Here is a 17,676-nt window from a genome sequence, read left to right on the forward strand (position 1 = left end):
CATTCTTGCTCTTCAAGACTCTCCATGTCTCGGTGGACCCAGCTGTGGTGCCTGGAAGTAAGCTGCATCTCAGAGGTGACACTGGAGTCCCTTCCAAGCAGTGCAGCTGGGGACAGGGGCTGGTTGGGGGGTCGCTTTGTCCTGTGGTTTTGTTCTGATACTCTGGGCCAGATCACCCCGAATTCAGAATGACCTTGACTCCCCTGGAACCCCCCCCCCCCGGGGTCTTTATCACATGAGCTGATGCCAAGCCGGCCTTTGGATAAGCTGTTTTCCTGCAACTGGTGTGGCGTGTGTGTACGGCTGACCTCTCGCCATCAGTCAGGTGTCCCTGCTCACCCCGGGCAATTACAAACCCGACTCTGTCTCTGCCGCTCTAGGTGTTCCTTCCACGGCGCTCCTCTGCCTTCTCACTCCTTCTTGGGGCACAGAACCTCGCTACTTCTCTTGCTGGGGCTTTAGGAAGGCAAACGACCCTAACAGAGAACCTAAAAGTGCCAGGCTTTGCCCAAGAAATGATCACGTGTCTTAGGAATGTCGATTTCTCCACGGACAGAGCCTCAGCCCACGCGTGCTCCTTGGAAGAGCACTGTTCCTGGTGGTGCCGTCTCCTGGCCACCTAGCTTGGGTGCTGTGAGGTTCCCCCATTCTTTTTCGGGCTGCCTGTCTGGATGACACCTTCCGCTCTGTCTAGGGGCCCTTCTTGTTCTCAGGAAAACCTCTGAGATAATGACGTAGTCCCCGAGCTACAAGAAAACACAGAGTCTCGCCCGCACTTTTCTTTTCCCCCTTCCTAGTCCACTTCGGAGAAGCAGCATCTGCGAGGACAGTCCCACAGTTGGTGTCCCTGGGGTCACAGCAAACAGTCTCTAGTGCTACGTTCTCATTCTTCTCCAGTCAGCCGGACAGCCCCGTGTGCGGCTTCTCACAGGCGGACGGGACACTGCTGTTGCGCGTGCAGGATTTCCGGTTGCCACAGGTGGAAACCAGCATGCGACCACATTTACACAATTGCTGTCCGCGACCGCCATGCGGCTAACGGACCCATGAGTGTGCGCGGTGAGATCCTGCTGGCAATGCACGGGCATTGGCGGTGTACAGCGGCCCATGAGCTGCCCTTGACCCACAGCAGACCGCGCCGGGGCTCCTAGACCGAGCGCCTAGTGCAGGGGACCACGGTGGCTCCCCAGGCCCCTGGCTGTGCTCAGAGCTGCGTGGGCAGGTGTGTGGGCCGGATGTGGCACCGGCTCTCCAGCGAGGAGGGGGCCCGAGCCTGCGGGGCGTGGGGAGGCCAGTGGCAGAGGAGAGCTGCGCAGGAGGCCGGCCTCTTCACCCATAATCTTGAAACAGGACGAGTTGGGATGACCACACCTGGGAGCATTGCCCAAGTGTCTGGAGGAGTACAATGGCCTGGAACTTTCCACCCTTTCTGGGACCTATGCTCCATCCCTTCTGGAACAAGATAACAGATAAGCAGCCTTCGTGGCCAGAAACCTCGTCCTCACCTTTGTCTTCTTTTTGTTTTTGTCCCTGTCCCCCTCTCCAAGCCGGCTCCCACTCTCTCGGGTGGCTCTGGCCTTCTTCTTCTTTTCCTGCCTCCTTAACGAGGGCGCCACTGGAGGGCGCGCTTCCTTCCCCCCACATGCTGCCCCTTCCCCTTGGGGTGTTTACTGCTTCACCAGCCCCCTCTTCCTGCACAATCTGGGGGGAAAAGGAGACGTGGCGCGTCTGGAGGCTTCACAGAAACACGAAACACGAGCGCTGGGCGGGACCGCCACCCGCTGGAGTCCCTCTAGAGTCCCAGGAGCCAGCCCAGGAGGAAAGAACTCCTCGCTGCTTTTTTCCTCTTTCTTTTGATCCGATCTCACGTTTTCAGAGGTTGCAAAAACTGCGCACAGAGCTCTCATCTCCCCTTTCCTCAGAGTCTTGGGTCCGTGACACTTGTCACATTTGCTTTCTCCGTATGCAGATGCAGAGAGAGACGCAGACATACATACGGAGAAATACTGGTGTTTTTCTTTTTTCAATTTTTTTTACTTTTTTTTATTTTTGAGAGAGAGAGAGAGAGAAAGAGAGAGAGAGAGAGAGGAGGAGGGACAGAGAGACAGAGAGACGCAGAATCCGAAGCAGGCTCCAGGCTCCGACCGGTCAGCACAGAGCCCGACGCGGGGCTCGAACCCATGAATCGTGAGATCATGACCTGAGCCAAAGTCGGACGCTCAATTGACTGAGCCCCTGAGGCGCCCCGAGGTATTTTTCTGAACCACTGACAATTCTGCTGCAGACACCAGCCCTCCTTACCCCTCAGCATCTGTGTGTTCCCCAAGAGCAGGACTTTTCCTTGTGTATCCACAGTAAAATGTGTAAATGTAACGTCAGTAAACATTGTCAATTGCCTCGATCACATTCTTTATAGGGTTTTTCTCCCTCCTTGGTCCAGGCCAGGGTCAAGTCCAGGACCACACATTGTGCTCAGTTATCCTGTCTCTTTAGCTTCCTTTAATCTGTTTTCCTTTATCTTTCATGATCTTAACCTTTTTTTTTTTTTAAGGGTACATGTTATTTAGTAGAAGGTCCCTTCACCTGCATCATTATCTCATGCCTTGTCTACACTGCGTTCAGGATACGCATTTCTGTCACAAATACTACGGAAGTCATGTGTCCTTTGGCTACTATTACAAACAGCCACGACTTAATGGGTTAGAAAAACACATACTGTTATTTTACCGATTGAGAGGTTGGGAGTCTGAAACAGGTTTCACTGGGTTAAATCAAGGTGTCAGCAGGGTTGTGTTCCTTCGAGAGGCTGCAGGGGAGAATCTGTCTCCTTGGCCTCAGAGGTTGTCCACGTTCTGTGGCACGTGGCCCCGTCTTCCAGAGTCAGTGCTGTCACACCTTTAAATCTCTCTCTGACCCACCCCCTTTCATCTTTTAAGGAGTTTTGGGATTACACCATACCTGCCCAGAGAGTCCAGAATAATGTCTGTATTTTAAGATCCCTAAAATCAATCATATCTGCAAAGACCCTTTTGATATATAAGGTAACACTGTCACAGTTCTGAGTACTGGGATGTGCATATCTTTGGGGAGTCATTTCTTTTCCACATGATGTTTGCCTTTAGGGGATCACCTTAGAGGCATGTGATGTCAGTCTGTCCCATTGTTAGTGACAATATTCAATTATGGCTGTATCTGCATGGTGATCCACTGTAACTTAAATTATTTTTTAGTTTATTTATGTATTTTGAGAGAGTGTCTGTGTGCATGTCCGCACACAAGTGAGGGAGGAGCAGAGCGAGAGCGAGAGCGAGAGCGAGAGAGAGAGAGAGAGAGGGAATCCCAAACAGTTTACTCACTGTCAGCACAGAGCCTGATGCAGGGCTCAAACCCATGAACCGTGAGATCATGACTGAGCCAGGATCAAGAGTTAGATGCTTAACTGATTGAGTCACCCAGGCACCTCTGTAACCTATTTTTAACTTTTGCAATTAATAGTAATTGTAAGGAAGATATTTTGCAACTAGGTAAATATCCTATTTCTAGTCCCTACCATGTCAGCCTCTAATGGGGACTCTTGGCTAAGTCCATTGTAACTGAGAGTCTTGCAAAATGATTCTCCATTTCTATATTATTTTCTACAATTATTAGTATTTTATGTAAGGAAGAGCTTTGCCGTCTTCTTTATTTATTCACTTATTTCATTTATGGACTCATAGATTCTTATTTTATTCTCTGAACGTTCTCTTATCTTTTTTTTTAAATTTTAAATGTTTTTTTAAATTTATTTTTGAGAGACAGAGAGAGACAGTGCGAGCACGGGAGGGTCAGAGAGAGAGAGACAGATACAGAATCTGAAGCAGGCTTCAGGCTCCCAGCTGTCAGCACAGAGCGCGAAGCCGGGCTCGAACCCACAAACCGTGATCATGACCTGAGCCGAAGCCGGACGCTTAACCGACTGAGCCACCCAGGCGCCCCTCTCTTATCTTTTTTAAAGAAAGAGCGCGCACGCGCACACACACACAAGCACGCATGATTAGGGGAGGGGCAGAAGAGAGGGAGAGAGAATCCCAGGTGGGCCCTGCATTATCTCAGGAACCATGAGATCACTACCTGAGCGGAAATCGACTCCGACACTTTACTGACCCACCCAGGTGGCCCAGGAACATTCTCTTATTAACATTATTTGTTTTGATGCTCAAATGGTCCTGGATTTAGCCAGTGAAACCCCTCCATGCTGGCTTCTGTATCCTTTGGACGAGTCCTCATCACTTTTGGGACACTTCCTTGCTTTTTGGCGTAAGATGCTCCAGGTTTAGCCGTCCGAGATTCTTCCAGAAGCCCTGTTCTGCCCTGATTCCTGCTGCTTAAGGGAGCAAGGACAGGAGCCGACAGCTCAAACTTTACAGGCTGGGTTCTCTTGGGTCCCAGTGCCGTTCCCCGCTGGCCGGTCACGCCGCGACCTGGGGCCGTGATCCGCCACACAGCCGGCGTATGGGGGCGACGCCAGCGTACCCCCAGCAGCCTCGCCGCTCGGGGCCAAACCAGCCATACCCCTGGGGGCGGAGCATCGCGGTCCTGGGGCTTCATTGGCTGGGGCGGCGGGAGACCCACCCCAGGGCGGGGCGGGTGCACGGGGCGGGGCAAGGGCGCGTGGGGCGGGGCATTGCGGCTGTGGAGCTTCATTGGCTGGGGCGGCGGGAGACCCACCCCGGAGCGGGGCGGGGCAGGTGCGCGTGGGGCGGGGTTCGTGCTCCCGCAGGGGCTTATCTTCGCGGCAGCCGGTGGTCTCACGACAGCGCTGGCTGCCTCCGTGCGGACCCTCGGTCCAGCTCCGTCCCGACCCCAGCCCGGCCGCCCCTACCGCCATGCACTGCTACCAGGAGGAGGGTAGCTGGAACCTGTCCTTCGCGGGCGCAGGCTTTCTGGGGCTCTACCACGTGGGTGTGACCTGCTGCCTCAGGGAGCGCGCCCCGCACCTCCTCCAGGGCGCTCGCCGCATCTATGGCTCCTCGTCTGGGGCTCTTAACGCCATGAGCATCATCACCGGCAAGACCGTCGGTGCGCGGGGGTCGGCGCGGGCGAGGAGCGCTGCGGGACGCTGGCTCCACGCGGGAGGGAGGGCGCCGAGACGGGCGTTTCAGGGCCTCGTGCCTGGCGCTGGGGCCTGCGCCCTTTGCACGCAGCGTGCTTGGGTCCACGCCTTATGAGAACCTTGAGGACTCAGGGCTAGCCTATGGTTACCCTTGTTTCGCAGAGAACCGAGCAGAACTGGGGAGCCTGCTCCTGAGATCAAAAGGTGGACAGAGCATTTGAACACGGCTGGGCATGGAAATTCTGAGATGGAGAGGGGAGGCACCCGGGAAGGAGGTCAAGGCTTTGGGACGGATGTGGGCAGACCCCCTGGGAGGCTGAGGACCCCCTCCTCTGTGCGCCCGCAGATTTCTGCTGCTCCCACCTCCTGGGCATGGTCAGGCACGTGGAGAACCTGAGCCTGGGCATCTTCCACCCTGCCTTCGCGCCCATCGAGCACATCAGGCAGCAGCTGCAGGACAAACTGCCCACTGACGTTCATATCCTGGCCTCCCAGCGGCTGGGCATCTCGCTGACCCGCTGGCCCGATGGCCACAACATCATAGTCACCGACTTCGCAACCCGCAGTGAAGTCATCCAGGTGAGAGCACTGGGTGACCCAGGCCCTGGAGACAGGTGAGTGGACTCCAACTCCTCCCAGCGACTTGCCAGGTGCTCCCCGGGGGCAGACACTCCTTGGGGTGGGGGTGGGGACCTGAGGCTTGGGTTTGTTTAAGAGCAAGACAGTGGAGGTGCAGAGAGGAGTCACTGGGTAAGTATGGAATCTCCACGCTCCCAGCTTGCTCTGGGAAGGCCCTTTGGCTGCACACAGAGAAGGGTATGGCTGGGGAGGCGGCAAAGTCAGGCTTCTGTACTCAGGGTCCTTGAAGGGGCTGCTTTTTCAGAGATGAGCAGGCTCATCATGGAATTAGGAGAGCTACAGGTCAGGGAGAGGCCAGGGACAGGCTGTAGGCGTGGTCAGGAGGGCTCAGGCAGGTAGGGAGACAGGCCCCCACCCTGTAGGACGTCAGTTCCCCCATCACAGCTCTGCTGCCCCCTCCATTCGGGTCCGTGCCTTCCACCCAGACTGGGGCCCTGCTGCAGAACCTGCTTCATCTTGCTGACCCCAGCCCCCCCCCCCCCCCCAGCACGGGGATTGTTCCTGAGTCTGCCCTTCTGTGCTGATTGGAATTCATAGTACGTGCAGGGCCAGTCCCATGCTGTGGCCTGATGGCTCTTGAGGAAGCTGGCTCGGGACCCTAAAGCGTGTCCCAGCATCTTTGCCTGGACGGCACATAGCACAGGACTTGGCACATAATAGGTGCTCAGTAAACATTAGCTGCCGTCATCTTATCTGTGGGAACAAGACTCCCACTTGCATCTCCCACTGGGTAGAGACAGGATCGATCCTGCACCCCCTAGAGAGGGTCGGAGGGATATTTCCAAGTAGACCGAAAGACAAGTTCTGTGCTGGATGAGTTTGCTAGGCTCTCCTCAGTGTTTCTCAGCCAGAAGTGATTCTCCCCCGCTGGGGACATTTGACAACATTGGAGGCATTTTTGGTTGTCACAGCTCTGTGTATGTGTATGTGTGTGCGTGCAAAGTACTGACACTTAGTGGGTAGAGGCCAAGGACGCTGCTAAATAACCCACGGTGTTCAGGACAGCCCCCTCCCGCCCCATCTCCCACTCTCAAGGCAGAATTCTCGAGCCCCAAATGTCAATATGTTAAGCATCTTTTTCACTGAAGGGCTTGTCAGAGTCTCTCCTGGGAAGAGTGGACAGTGTTTTCCAAGTGGGTGGAGAAGTCAGAGTTTCTTCTTTTTTAATGTTTATTTGTTTATTTGGAGGGGGGGGGAGAGAACTTGACCGAGGGAGAGGCAGAGACAGAGAGAATCCCAAGCAGGCTCTGCACTGTCCGTGTGGAGCCCGATGCAGGGCTCAAACTCACGGACCACCATCAGATCACGACCTGAGCTGAAACCAAGAGTCTGACACTTAACCGGAAGTCAGGGTTTCTGATCTGAGATGCGTCTGGTTGAGTGGGTGTCCGGGAATGCATTTTGGGAGGCAAATCTAGATTGTTGGGAAGCATTCCTGCCAGCTGGGAAGGGCACCTGGCGCCTCTGTTTGTCCTTGAGGGAAGGGAAGTCCCGGCAGCAGTTTCAAGTGGGCGAGGACCGTTAGCGGGAAGGGGAGGGTGAGTATCATGACAGGCTTGCATTCAAGCACCTCCTTGACCTTGAGAGCTCGGCTGGGCCGCGACACCTCCCTGGGCCTCATTTCCCTCCCTGGGCACAAAACTCACACCACATACCTTGCAGGCTGCTCTGCCCAGAGCAGGTTCTGAACACCGAGAGCATGAACAATTGTGTTTCCGCTGCTCCGTTTTCCTAGGCTCTGGTCTGTACCTTATACTTTCCTTTCTACTGTGGGACGATTCCTCCCGAATTCAGAGGGGAGGTAAGTGCACTGCGAGGGCGTGGTGACTGAGTCCCTGTCCCAGGCTCTGGGTGGCCCCATTTTCCTACCGCTGACAGCCGTGTGGGTGGAGGGGACCCGTCTGTGCTCCTTGATCACCTGCTGTGTGCCAGCCCCCCCAGCCCCTGCTCCTGGGAGGCAGTGCTCAGATCATCCTGGGCTCCAGTGGACCTAGTGGCTCCCGGGCAGCTAGAGGTCACCGGCTGCCGCCCGTTTCCGGCCGGTGGCTCCATGACGGTTCGGGAAGAGGACAGGCATCCTGAGCAGGGAGTCCACCTGAATTGCAGCGCTACATTGACGGGGCTCTGAGCAACAACCTGCCCTTCGCGGACTGTCCCTCCACCATCACCGTGTCCCCTTTCCACGGGACAGTGGACATCTGCCCCCAGAGCACCTCGGCCAGCATCCACGAGTTGAACGCCTTCAATGCCAATTTCCAGATATCCACCCAGAACTTCTTCCTGGGGTTTGCCTCCCTCATACCCCCCAGCCCGGAGGTAGGTCTGGCCCCAGCGCCCACCTGGAAGGTGTTAGAGGCTTGGCCATGGTCAGGGGTCCTGTGACTCAGACTGTGCCCCACACCCTCCCCACCCACCAAGGTAGAATACATGTCCTGAGTCTTGCAGTGGAGCCCTCGAACCCACAACTTGGGGCACAGGTGGTGCCCACAGAATCCCTCCCTGCCCAAGGGAATGCTGAGTTGGGAACAGCCTCCATATCAAAGCATGCTAAGGCCAGCCCTCCCGAGCTTGGGTTTGAGCCAGGCCTCTGTGAGAGGTCCTGTTACTGTCTCTCTTTCCTGGGGGAAGGACACCAAGTCTCAGAGAGGTTAAGCAACTTGTTCAAAGTCACACAGCCCAGAAGCAGCGAAGCCAGGCTTCCAATCCTCAGACCCAAGCTCTTAGCCAGTGCCCTAGACTGTGGCCAAATTGACCATCCCCGTGGAGGCGAGGCGAAAACACAGACCAAGGTGGACAATAGATTTACACTTCCTGCCTTTGTCCCCGGAATTTCAGGAAAATGGGTCATCAGACAACTCCCTCCTGCAGTTTATCACCATAACACGCCCAACCATGCCTTGGCCCTCCCCTATTGCTTCATACATTTTTTGGTTCTGTAGTATTTTGTTTTGTTTTGTTTTTTACTTTAAGTCAACTCAGTGCCCCACATGGGGCTCGAACTCACAACCCTAAGATCAAGAGTTGCACGCTCTACCGACTGAGCCAGCCAGGCACCTCGGTTCCATAGTGTTTTTAATTTAGGAAACAAGGTCATGTCCATTTACTCCGATCTCTCCTATACCTGTGGGGTGGACAGAAAATTTCAGCCCCACCTTACGGCCAAGGAAGCTCAGGCTTTCAGAAGGGGGGCGTGGCCATTCCAAGGCCACACAGCTCCCTCCTGCACGTGCAGGTGCCTTCTCCCCACTAGGGGGCTCTGACTGAGACAGGGCCCCGAGTTTCCTCTGGCATCTCAGGCTGGTTCTGGAAATAAGCATCAAAAGGCAAAGGGAACCACGAGGCCTTGACCAGCATCCTGAGCCGGGCCTAGTTTTTCAGAGGAGGGAACTGAGACCAGAGAGAGGAGAGTCTGGAGTAAGTCCCCTCCCCAACCCCCGCCCCCACCAAGGAGTCTTAGGGGAGGGAGGAGGGAGGTGACATGGGCGGGTGGGAAGGGAGCAGCTTGAATAGATGGCAGATCTTCAATGGGAGCAGCCCCCAGCCAGCACTGGGGTCCTTGAACCCTGCTGAGGGGAGCGCGGGCTGGGCAGGGATTGCTTCCGGTTGAAGAGGAGTCTCTGCCTACGAGCCGCCAGCTCAAGGCCTTCCCCATCCCCCGCTGACCCTTGTGTTGGCAGATGGTCGCTGACAGTTGCAGACAAGGCTACCTGGACGCCCTCCGGTTCCTGGAGAGACGCGGTAGGTGGCCGTCAGGACGGTAGCCGGGCGTCCTGCTTCCCCGGGGCCCCACGTGGATCTGGCTTTCCGGATGTTTGAGTTTTTAGGGCCCTCGGCTCGCTTATTCTCTTCCTTGGCCTCTGCTCTGTGCCTGGACTGAGCTGGATCCTGGGGCCCAGAGAGGATCACATGTGGGCCCTGCTCTTGAGCTGACTGGCCTTAGTCTGATGCGGGGACACAAACCAAGAGAGAGACACCTCCCCGTGGAGGTGGAGGAACGCTCAGGCCTACAGGAGCCCAGAGGGGACCCTGACCTAGCCGGGAGCGGCGAGGTGGGGAGGGCGGGCAAGGGGGGCTTCCTGGAGGCGGCAACAGATAAGCTGGGTTTTGACTAGTATGAACACTGTGGAAAGTTTGAAGACAGACAGGAAGAGGGCATTCCAGGCAGAGGGCGGGTGAGCAAAGGAACAGGGCCAGCACCTTCAGTGCACACAACTCAGTATGGCCGCAGGCGTGTGCTTGTGCGTGTGTGTTCGTGGGGGAGTGGGTGGGCCAGAGAGGTCTTCTCCATTGGAGGGCTTGGATCTCACCCCACAGAGCACTGCACTTCAAAGTCGCCACCCTGAGATTTGAGCCCAGGCTGTTGGCCACAGAAAGAACATGTCCTTTACCCCCACTGCGGTCCCAGCCACACAGGAGCCGGCAGGATTTGCTGAGCACGCACTCTGTGCCCAGATCTGGGCTTGAGCTTTGGGTGGTTGCCTTATCCAGTTCTCAGAACAACCGCAGAGAGCAGGTTTTCATTTTCTCCTTTCTCAAAGAGGGAAACTGAGGCACGGAGCACTTAGGTCCCCTAGCTAGCAGGTGCCGACATCAGGATTTGACCTGTGGACTGGTTCTTCATGGTCTGGGATCTCATTAACTGCTAGAAAGTGCACGGGAGACAGGGAGCAGAGAAGGGCCGGGGAGAGCTGGAAGAGGTTGTTCAGGATGAGCCATGGGTCCATTCTGTGGCAATCAGGTCCGCAGAGCTGGGTTTGGGGACTGAGGGGCAGGTGGCATGGAGGGCCAGGGGAGTCGCTGTCACCAGGGGGCTCCAGTCACTGACCTGTCATGTCCCTCTTCTCTGCTGACCCAGGACTTACCAAGGAACCAGTGCTTTGCCTGCTGGCGTCTAAGGAGCCCCCAGCCCCCGTGGATGGGACCCAGGACACTGACCATGACGGTGGCCAGAAGGGGGGCCTGTCTTTAAACTGGGCAGTGCCCAACATGCTGGTCAAGGACGTGCCCAACTTCGAGCGGCTCTCACCAGAGCTGGAGGCTGGTACTGCCCTTCCTCCGTGCACTTGCTCGCCTGCCCCGTGCCCTGCACGCAGGGGCCTGGGGGCGGGGCCCTCCCCTGCCGGTCCTCGCGGGCTGGACGAAGACAGGGCTCACTTACTGACCGTCCCCTGAGCGCCACATGTGGGGCGAAGGCCTTTTACCTGTTGTATCACTCGCTCCGCACCACCACTGGGTGCTTTTCTTACCCCATTCCACCGATGAGGAAACTGAAGCTCAGAGAGGCAGTTGGGAGATTCAAACCAAGATCTGGGCCTCAGAAAGCCAGGTCTTTGCCCACTGCCCAGGGAAGGGCAGGAAGGACGAGGGACCTAAGAGAGGCACACGCAGAGGGTTCTGGACTTTTCACATGAAGAGGGACTCATTTCATCCTCCCAACAATACCTTGAGGATGGCACTGAATGGTCCTCGTTGTGTGGAAACCATTGCACAGAGAGGTTGAGTGACTGGCCCAAAGTCACACAGCTAACACATAGCTGAAGCAGGAGTTCTGCTGTGATCCATTTAGTCTGGTCTCCTGCTTAGTGACCCCAGAGTCACAACTGCAATAACAAAAGTCCAGACACGTGTAATGCTGGTCGGGATGTGGGTTTGAACAGCAGCTAAGTGAGACTTGAGGAGTTGTGGCCAGGCCAAAGGGGGAATATGAGCAGCCAGGCAGAGGATACAGCATGTGCAAATGTCCTGGGCTTGGAGGGGGCAGCTGGAGGCCCCTGTGGCCACAGCATTGTGGTTGAGGGGCGGGGAGCAGAGGCTGGGAGCGTCAGGCAGGTGGCTTTGAAACTTTGAGAGGAGACAGATGGGGAGCCACTGGGGGGGGGGCTTACAGGGAGCAACCTCTCCTTTTCAGAGTTGAGTACTTTTCTGAACTCTAGATCCAGTGTTCACGCACCTAGCTGGGACAGGCTGGGGGTGGCGGTGGGGAGGCTGGAAGGAGAGACGATGGCGGTTGAGGTCGGAGCAAGAACAGCGTGGGTGGATGCAGCCTCTTTCTGCCCTGGAGGCCATACAGGGCGGGCGCAAGCGGTGCTGGATCTGTGCTGAGCCCCTGAGGTCCAAGCTTGGAGCTCTGGAACCACGGCAGCTCCCTGCAGCCACGCGGGGGCGCCAGAGAGCCGCCTCGGGGGCGGGGCGGCACAGGAGCACCCCGCCCTGGGACTTAGCTGAGCCCGTAATCCTCGCCTGCCTGCCACTTTTCAGAGGAGGTGGTCCAGGCTCGGGGAAGGGAAGGGACTCATCCGGGGACACGCGGCAGGTAAATGAGGAGCTGGGTCTTTGTGCCGTGCTGTCTGTGAACCCTCCAAGTGGCTGTCTCTAGACAGCAATCCCCAGGGTCAAGGATGGAGGCTGAGCCGCGGTCTGAAGGCTAGGATTTGAGCTCTGGCTCTACCCTGGCCAGGGTGCCAGTCCTTTCCACCCTGGTCTGTTCCGGGGCTGGGGGACCTGGGAAATGGTGCCGGTTGTTCCCGCTGCTGTGCTGCTAATAACACGGGCATGTTGCTGGTACCAAGGATGGCATGGTGTGGGCGCTCGGCCCGCCCTGGGGTGGGGCCCACGACGGACTTTGCAGAGGGGTGGGAGAGAAGGAGAGAACTCGGCGAGCCTGCCAGGCCTTGGGTCCCCCCTGGCCCTGCTACTTCCTGGGATGGTCTTTGGGCAAGTCACTTCTCCACCCTGAACCTCAGTCTCCTCGTCTGTGATGGGGGCATGTCGTGCCTACATCAGGGGCACTGAGGAGAGAGCACAAGCTGAGTGCCTCCCCGCTGCTGGCTCAGGCTAGGGGCTTGATCAGTCCTGCTGCTTTTTTCCTCTGCAGATGAGGCAGGGGTGGGGGGGGGGGCAGACAGGCACAGTTTGTGGACCGTGTGAGGTGGAAAGGGGTTCAGGCCACCTTCCTGAAGGGTGATGGTTGGGGGACTGGGGGAGGGCGGGGGGTCACGCCACGGCTTCTCTTGCAGCGCTGAAGAAAGCATGTATGAGAGACACCAGCCCCTGGGCCCGCTTCCGCCGCTCGGTGCCCGGGCGGGCCCTGACCTACTTGCTGCTGCCCTGGACACTCCCCTTCGAGTATGTTTACTTCCGGAGCAGAAGGTGAGGCCCAGCAGGGGGCCTGGGAAGGGCCTGACTTGTGGGTTGTGGCGGAGGCCAGTGCCCACGGCAGGAAGGGCGGCCTGCACGCTGGGTGGGGGTGGGGCATGGCTGGCCTCCCCTGCTGCTTGGTCTTGGTCGTCTCCTTCTGCAAGATGGGACCCCTGGGGGATGGTGTAGCAGCTGTGAGCGGCTGATCAGAAAGGGACCCCTGGGGGATGGTGTAGCAGCTGTGAGCGGCTGATCAGAAAGGGGGCCTCCTGGTCAGCACCCTGGTCAGCACTCCAGTCAGCACCTGGCCAGCACCCTGGCTGCTCTCCTGTCTCTAGGCCCTTTGAGCCTCAGAGAAAATGTGCTATTTCGGGGGAAATAATTCAAGGGTTGGATCTGGGTCAGGTTAGCTGTGTGGCCTGGGACCACAGGTCTCTTGACCTCTCTGGGCCTCAGATTCTTTTTCTATAAAACAAGGCCCATGGGGCTCCTGAGTAGCGTCTGACTTCGACTCAGGTCATGATCTCACGGTTCATGGGTTTGAACCCCACATCAGGCTCTGTGCTGACGGCTCGGAGCCTGGAGCCTGCTTTGGATTCTGTGTTTCCTTCTCTCTCTGCCCCTTGCCTGCTCACACACACACACTCTGTCTGTCTGTCTGTCTGTCTCTCTCAAAAAAAAAAAAAATCAAAAAACAAGGCTCTTCCAACAAGACTGGTTGTAGCTAAGCCCTCACTAGCCATTCTAGCTTTGCTGATTAATGAATCACTCTGCATTGTTGGTTCATCCATTCTACCAGCAGTTATCGACGGCCTGGGCAGGGCTTGGCTGGGGATAGGGAGGCAGCCCTGACTCAGACCCACAAACCATCACACATTCATCTGTGCAGTCACACCTCTGTCTAGAGATACCTAGATAGGTCTGTACTGGCTGTATTTCCTAAAAGAGGTCTACACTGCCTCTGAACTGACACAGCTCACACTAGGGGCGATCTAGTCAGGGAAGGCTGCCTAAAGGCAGTAACTTTTGAGTTATTATCTGAAGGATAGGTCCAGCAGGCAAAGAGGGAAAGGCAAAGCATTCCACATGGATGGAACAGCATGTGCAAAGGTCCTGGGGCAGAAGGCAGAGGAACTAAAGCTCATTGGAGGCCAGTGTGGCTGGAGCCAAAGGGGGCTGGTGGTGAGGCAGTGTGGTGGTGGCTGGCAGGGGCTGGACATGCAGGGTGCTGTAGCCAAGTGAGGAGTGTGGTCTTTATTCGAACAGTGGTGGGAAGGCAGTGAAGGGTCTCAGTGGGGAAGTGTCATGGGGAGAAATGCATTTTTTTACAAAATCCTTTTTTCCCTACGAGGTCTATGACAATGGGCCACAGGTCTCTGTTCTGCTCTGTGCTGAGTTAATGACTGGATCAGCTCTGATGCTGGGATTCCAGTGGCCCAAAGCCAGGAGAGAGCTTTCTGCTGACTCAGATTCTCTTCCTGCTGAGCTGTGAGATTGAAACCACAGGTTGAAGTCAAAAAGGATAAGTGCGAAGTCTAACCTATTCAGCCCAAACAGACAAAAACGTCCAAATATGAGCACTGGTGGGAAAACCTGTCCAGACCACAGGGAGGTTCTTACTTAGCATTTTCTGTGACCTACGTGCTGCTCAACATGTAGGTTGCACTAATCGAGGCGGAAGGCCCAGAACCAGGGAGGGGATGGTCGAGCTTCTGTTCTGCTTCTCATACTACACTGTGGGGACACTTGCCCAGTTCCAGGCCCTGGTTTAGAAGCTCTGCTAGAGGTGACACATCGAGGGGGGAGGCCCTGCAGTGTCCAGTGAGGCCGAGGAGGGGCCCAGCCAGGCCTGGACGGCCTGGCCCTCTGCTGGCCCTGCAGGGACCCGGGGGGAGCCTTGGGAGGGTTTTGTGCAGGAAAGGGCTACGCTCAGCATTATGTCTCGGGACAGTGACCGGTGCTAACTGGAGAGTGGATGGAGGGCTGCGGAGTCAGGAGGGCGGGTCTGGGGAGGAGGGGGCGGGGCAGAGAGATGAAGGAGGTGAAACTCTAGGCAAGGTGATGGTTCTCTTCTTTAAAAAACGTTTTTCATGTTTATTTATTTTTGAGAGAGACACACACACAGAGCGCAAGTAGGGTCAGGGCAGAGAAGAGGGAGACACAGAATCTGAAAAGGGCTCTAGGTTCTGAGCGGTCAGCACAGAGCCGGATGTGGGGCTTGAACTCACAAACTGTGAGATCATGACCCGAGCTGAAGTCCGGTACTTAACCTACCGAGCCACCCAGGCGCCCCGTGATGGTCCTCTTTAGACAGGTGAGGAAACTGAGGCCCAGAGAGGTTCTGACCTGCCTAGGTCACACAGCTGATGACTGCAGGGGCTGGGCCACGACCCCAAGCCAGCCTGACCCCAGTCCCACCTTGGGCTACCTGTTCCTGCCCTGTGGAGTCGCTAACCAGCTCTGTGGTGGGGCCAACCCTGCGCGGTGCTTCTCACCCACTATTTCACTTCCGTTAGGCCTGGGACCTCAGGTGCAGGGAGGTGCCCGGCTCTGTCCTGGGCCCGTGGGCAAGGTGGGCGCCGCTGGGCCGCCCGCTCATGCTTAGCTGCTTGCTGCTCCCTCCTCCAGGCTGGTGGAATGGCTGCCCGATGCGCCGGCCGACCTGTGGTGGATGCAGAGTGTGCTGCAGAGCCTGGGCCTCGAGATCTGCTCCAGGTCGAAGGACCAGCTCCTCAGGCTGGTCAGGTGAGGTTGGCGGATGGGCCTGGGTGGAGTGGAAGTGGCTTCGCTGGTGGAGAAAAGCACCAGCCGTTTTCCTGGATCCTGGACAGGCAGGGCACACACCATCTGGGTCCTTCTCTCTGTCCGCCCGCGCAGTCCCTGGCACCTGTGTTTGGTCACCGCTGTGGGTCAGACCCGTGCTGGGCCTGGATGTAGGCGCTGGCCAGACATGCTGGTCAGTCTGCAGGACCCGCTCCCAGAGGCGGTCCAAGCTCCCAGGCTGAGTGGGTCCCCTTGGTCTGCCAGAGCCCCACCGCCCTTCCATCAGCCTTCTGGACGTCCCTCCGTGTCCCGTGTGGGGTCTGGGCTGGGACTGCCTGTCCCTCAGCCTGCCTCCCAACCTGCCTGACAGATGTTTGCTTGCCATCCCTGGAATCCCAGTGTTGGAATAAGACCCTTCCTCATGGCAGCGTCTGGGAGCAGAGGGACCTCACTGGGCGTGAGGCTGCTCACTGCCCTGGCCTCATCCCTGCCCTTCGTCCATCCCCAGGCTCTGAAAGCTTTGCATCCACCTGTTTCTGCGTCTTCTGCTGCCTGCCGGTCACCAGCCCCCTCTGGCTCAGGGCATCTCCTCCTGTGGACCTGACCAAGGAGCCCAGACTTTCCCGTCAGGCCTGAGGGGCACAAAGAGAGCCAGCCCAGTGACTGGCCTCCCCTGGCCCTTGTCTTGCCTGTCCTCCCTCTGCCTCTAGTCCTGAGTCCTAGCTCGTCTTCCAGAGCATAGAACCCAGCCCTTGGCCCAGGGCCAGCACAGGAATTGGTCTGCTGAGTGGACGACCAAGGAGACAGCCTCTCTTTCCTCTCAGACTGTTGTCCCCGACTGGGTGGGTAGGTGACCCCCGGGAACCAGAGGAGGTCCCACTGGCCCCTCTGGAGCCCCCCCCGGGGCCCGAAGACTTCTCTTTTGGGAGAAGCCAAGCCTGTTGGTATGTCTTTGGGTCACTGTGTCCAGGTCACCCTGCCCCTGTGTCATCAGAGGGGAAAAAGGCAGGCAGGAGCTGAGACACACATCTTGGTTCTGGAAGTTTCCGGGGGGGGGTGGGCAGCATCTGCTGGGAATCAGGATTTGGGTGTTGTTGCTGAGCTGGAGAAAATGCCGTGTGTTCATTCCAGAGATTGGAAGAGAAATGGAAGTGATGGGATCCTTTCTCTGACTCCCTTGGTCCTGCACTAGCCCCAGGGTGACCCCCATGGTCTGCCTCTTTCCAGCCGCCTTGATCCCCGATGACTTCTTCCTGGGTCCATACAGTGGGACCCCCCCCCCCCAACCAGGAGGTAGGAGGGTGGGAGGAGAGAGAGGGGTTAAAACGTTTTCAGAATCCCACCTCTGTGTGTCCTGTTGGGGTGCCCAAGGGCCCCTGGCTGCCAGCGCTGCAGCACCACCTGCCCCCCTGGTCCTTGGGAGGCTCAGGGCGGAGCAGGGCCTCCACAGCCCCACTCCCAGGCCCCTTTCTCTCTTTCAGGCAGAGTGGAGAGTGGAGAAATGGAGGCAAGCTCTAGAGAAAAAAGGGAGCAAAGGAATAAATCTAAACAAAAGAGATAATGGTTCATTAATTCATTCATTTAATTTATACTTAATAGGTTGTAGGCTCTGGGGTCATAGCTGCAAATAAAACTTGCATTCTGGTGTGGGTGTGGGGCAGATGCTAAGCAGCCAGCAGGAAAAAGCAAAAATAAGACCATCTGAGGTAGTGCCATGAGGAGAACAAGAGATTATGGAAATGATGGCAGGTTGGGGTGGGAGTTACTTGGGATCAGAGGTCCAGGAAGGCCTCTCCTGGGGGTGAGGCCTCAGACAAGCGCCAACGAGCTGGGGGAAGAGCTTTGCAAGCAGAGGGAACAGCAAGTGCAAAGGCCTTGAGACTGAAATGAAGCTGATGTGTTCAGAAGCAGAAAGCAACCAGTGTGCCCGGAGCTGTGTGAGCCACAAGGTCCACAGGTGGAGGGTAGGCAGAGGCCGGGTCACAGGGGCCACTGTCTGTGTGACCAGGACTTTGGATCTGGGCAGCCATTGGTGGGGGGGGGGG

At 57.0% G+C, this 17,676-nt stretch overlaps 1 protein-coding gene across 1 annotated transcript in view; it reads left to right on the top strand.

Moving 5' to 3' along the window:
• The first annotated feature begins 4,865 nt into the window (after positions 1 to 4,865).
• The window catches only part of PNPLA5 (patatin like phospholipase domain containing 5), a 38,878-nt gene continuing 26,067 nt past the window's right edge, over positions 4,866 to 17,676 (top strand). Inside the window, exons 1-8 of the mRNA XM_029955002.1 lie at positions 4,866 to 5,058; positions 5,439 to 5,671; positions 7,467 to 7,532; positions 7,838 to 8,047; positions 9,409 to 9,469; positions 10,587 to 10,772; positions 12,748 to 12,880; positions 15,497 to 15,613. Coding sequence (XP_029810862.1) covers positions 4,866 to 5,058; positions 5,439 to 5,671; positions 7,467 to 7,532; positions 7,838 to 8,047; positions 9,409 to 9,469; positions 10,587 to 10,772; positions 12,748 to 12,880; positions 15,497 to 15,613 — 1,199 coding nt within the window. The remainder of the gene's footprint in view (positions 5,059 to 5,438; positions 5,672 to 7,466; positions 7,533 to 7,837; positions 8,048 to 9,408; positions 9,470 to 10,586; positions 10,773 to 12,747; positions 12,881 to 15,496; positions 15,614 to 17,676) is intronic.

This window comes from Suricata suricatta, chromosome 10, assembly GCF_006229205.1.
Source record: "Suricata suricatta isolate VVHF042 chromosome 10, meerkat_22Aug2017_6uvM2_HiC, whole genome shotgun sequence".
NCBI classification, from domain to species: domain Eukaryota; kingdom Metazoa; phylum Chordata; class Mammalia; order Carnivora; family Herpestidae; genus Suricata; species Suricata suricatta.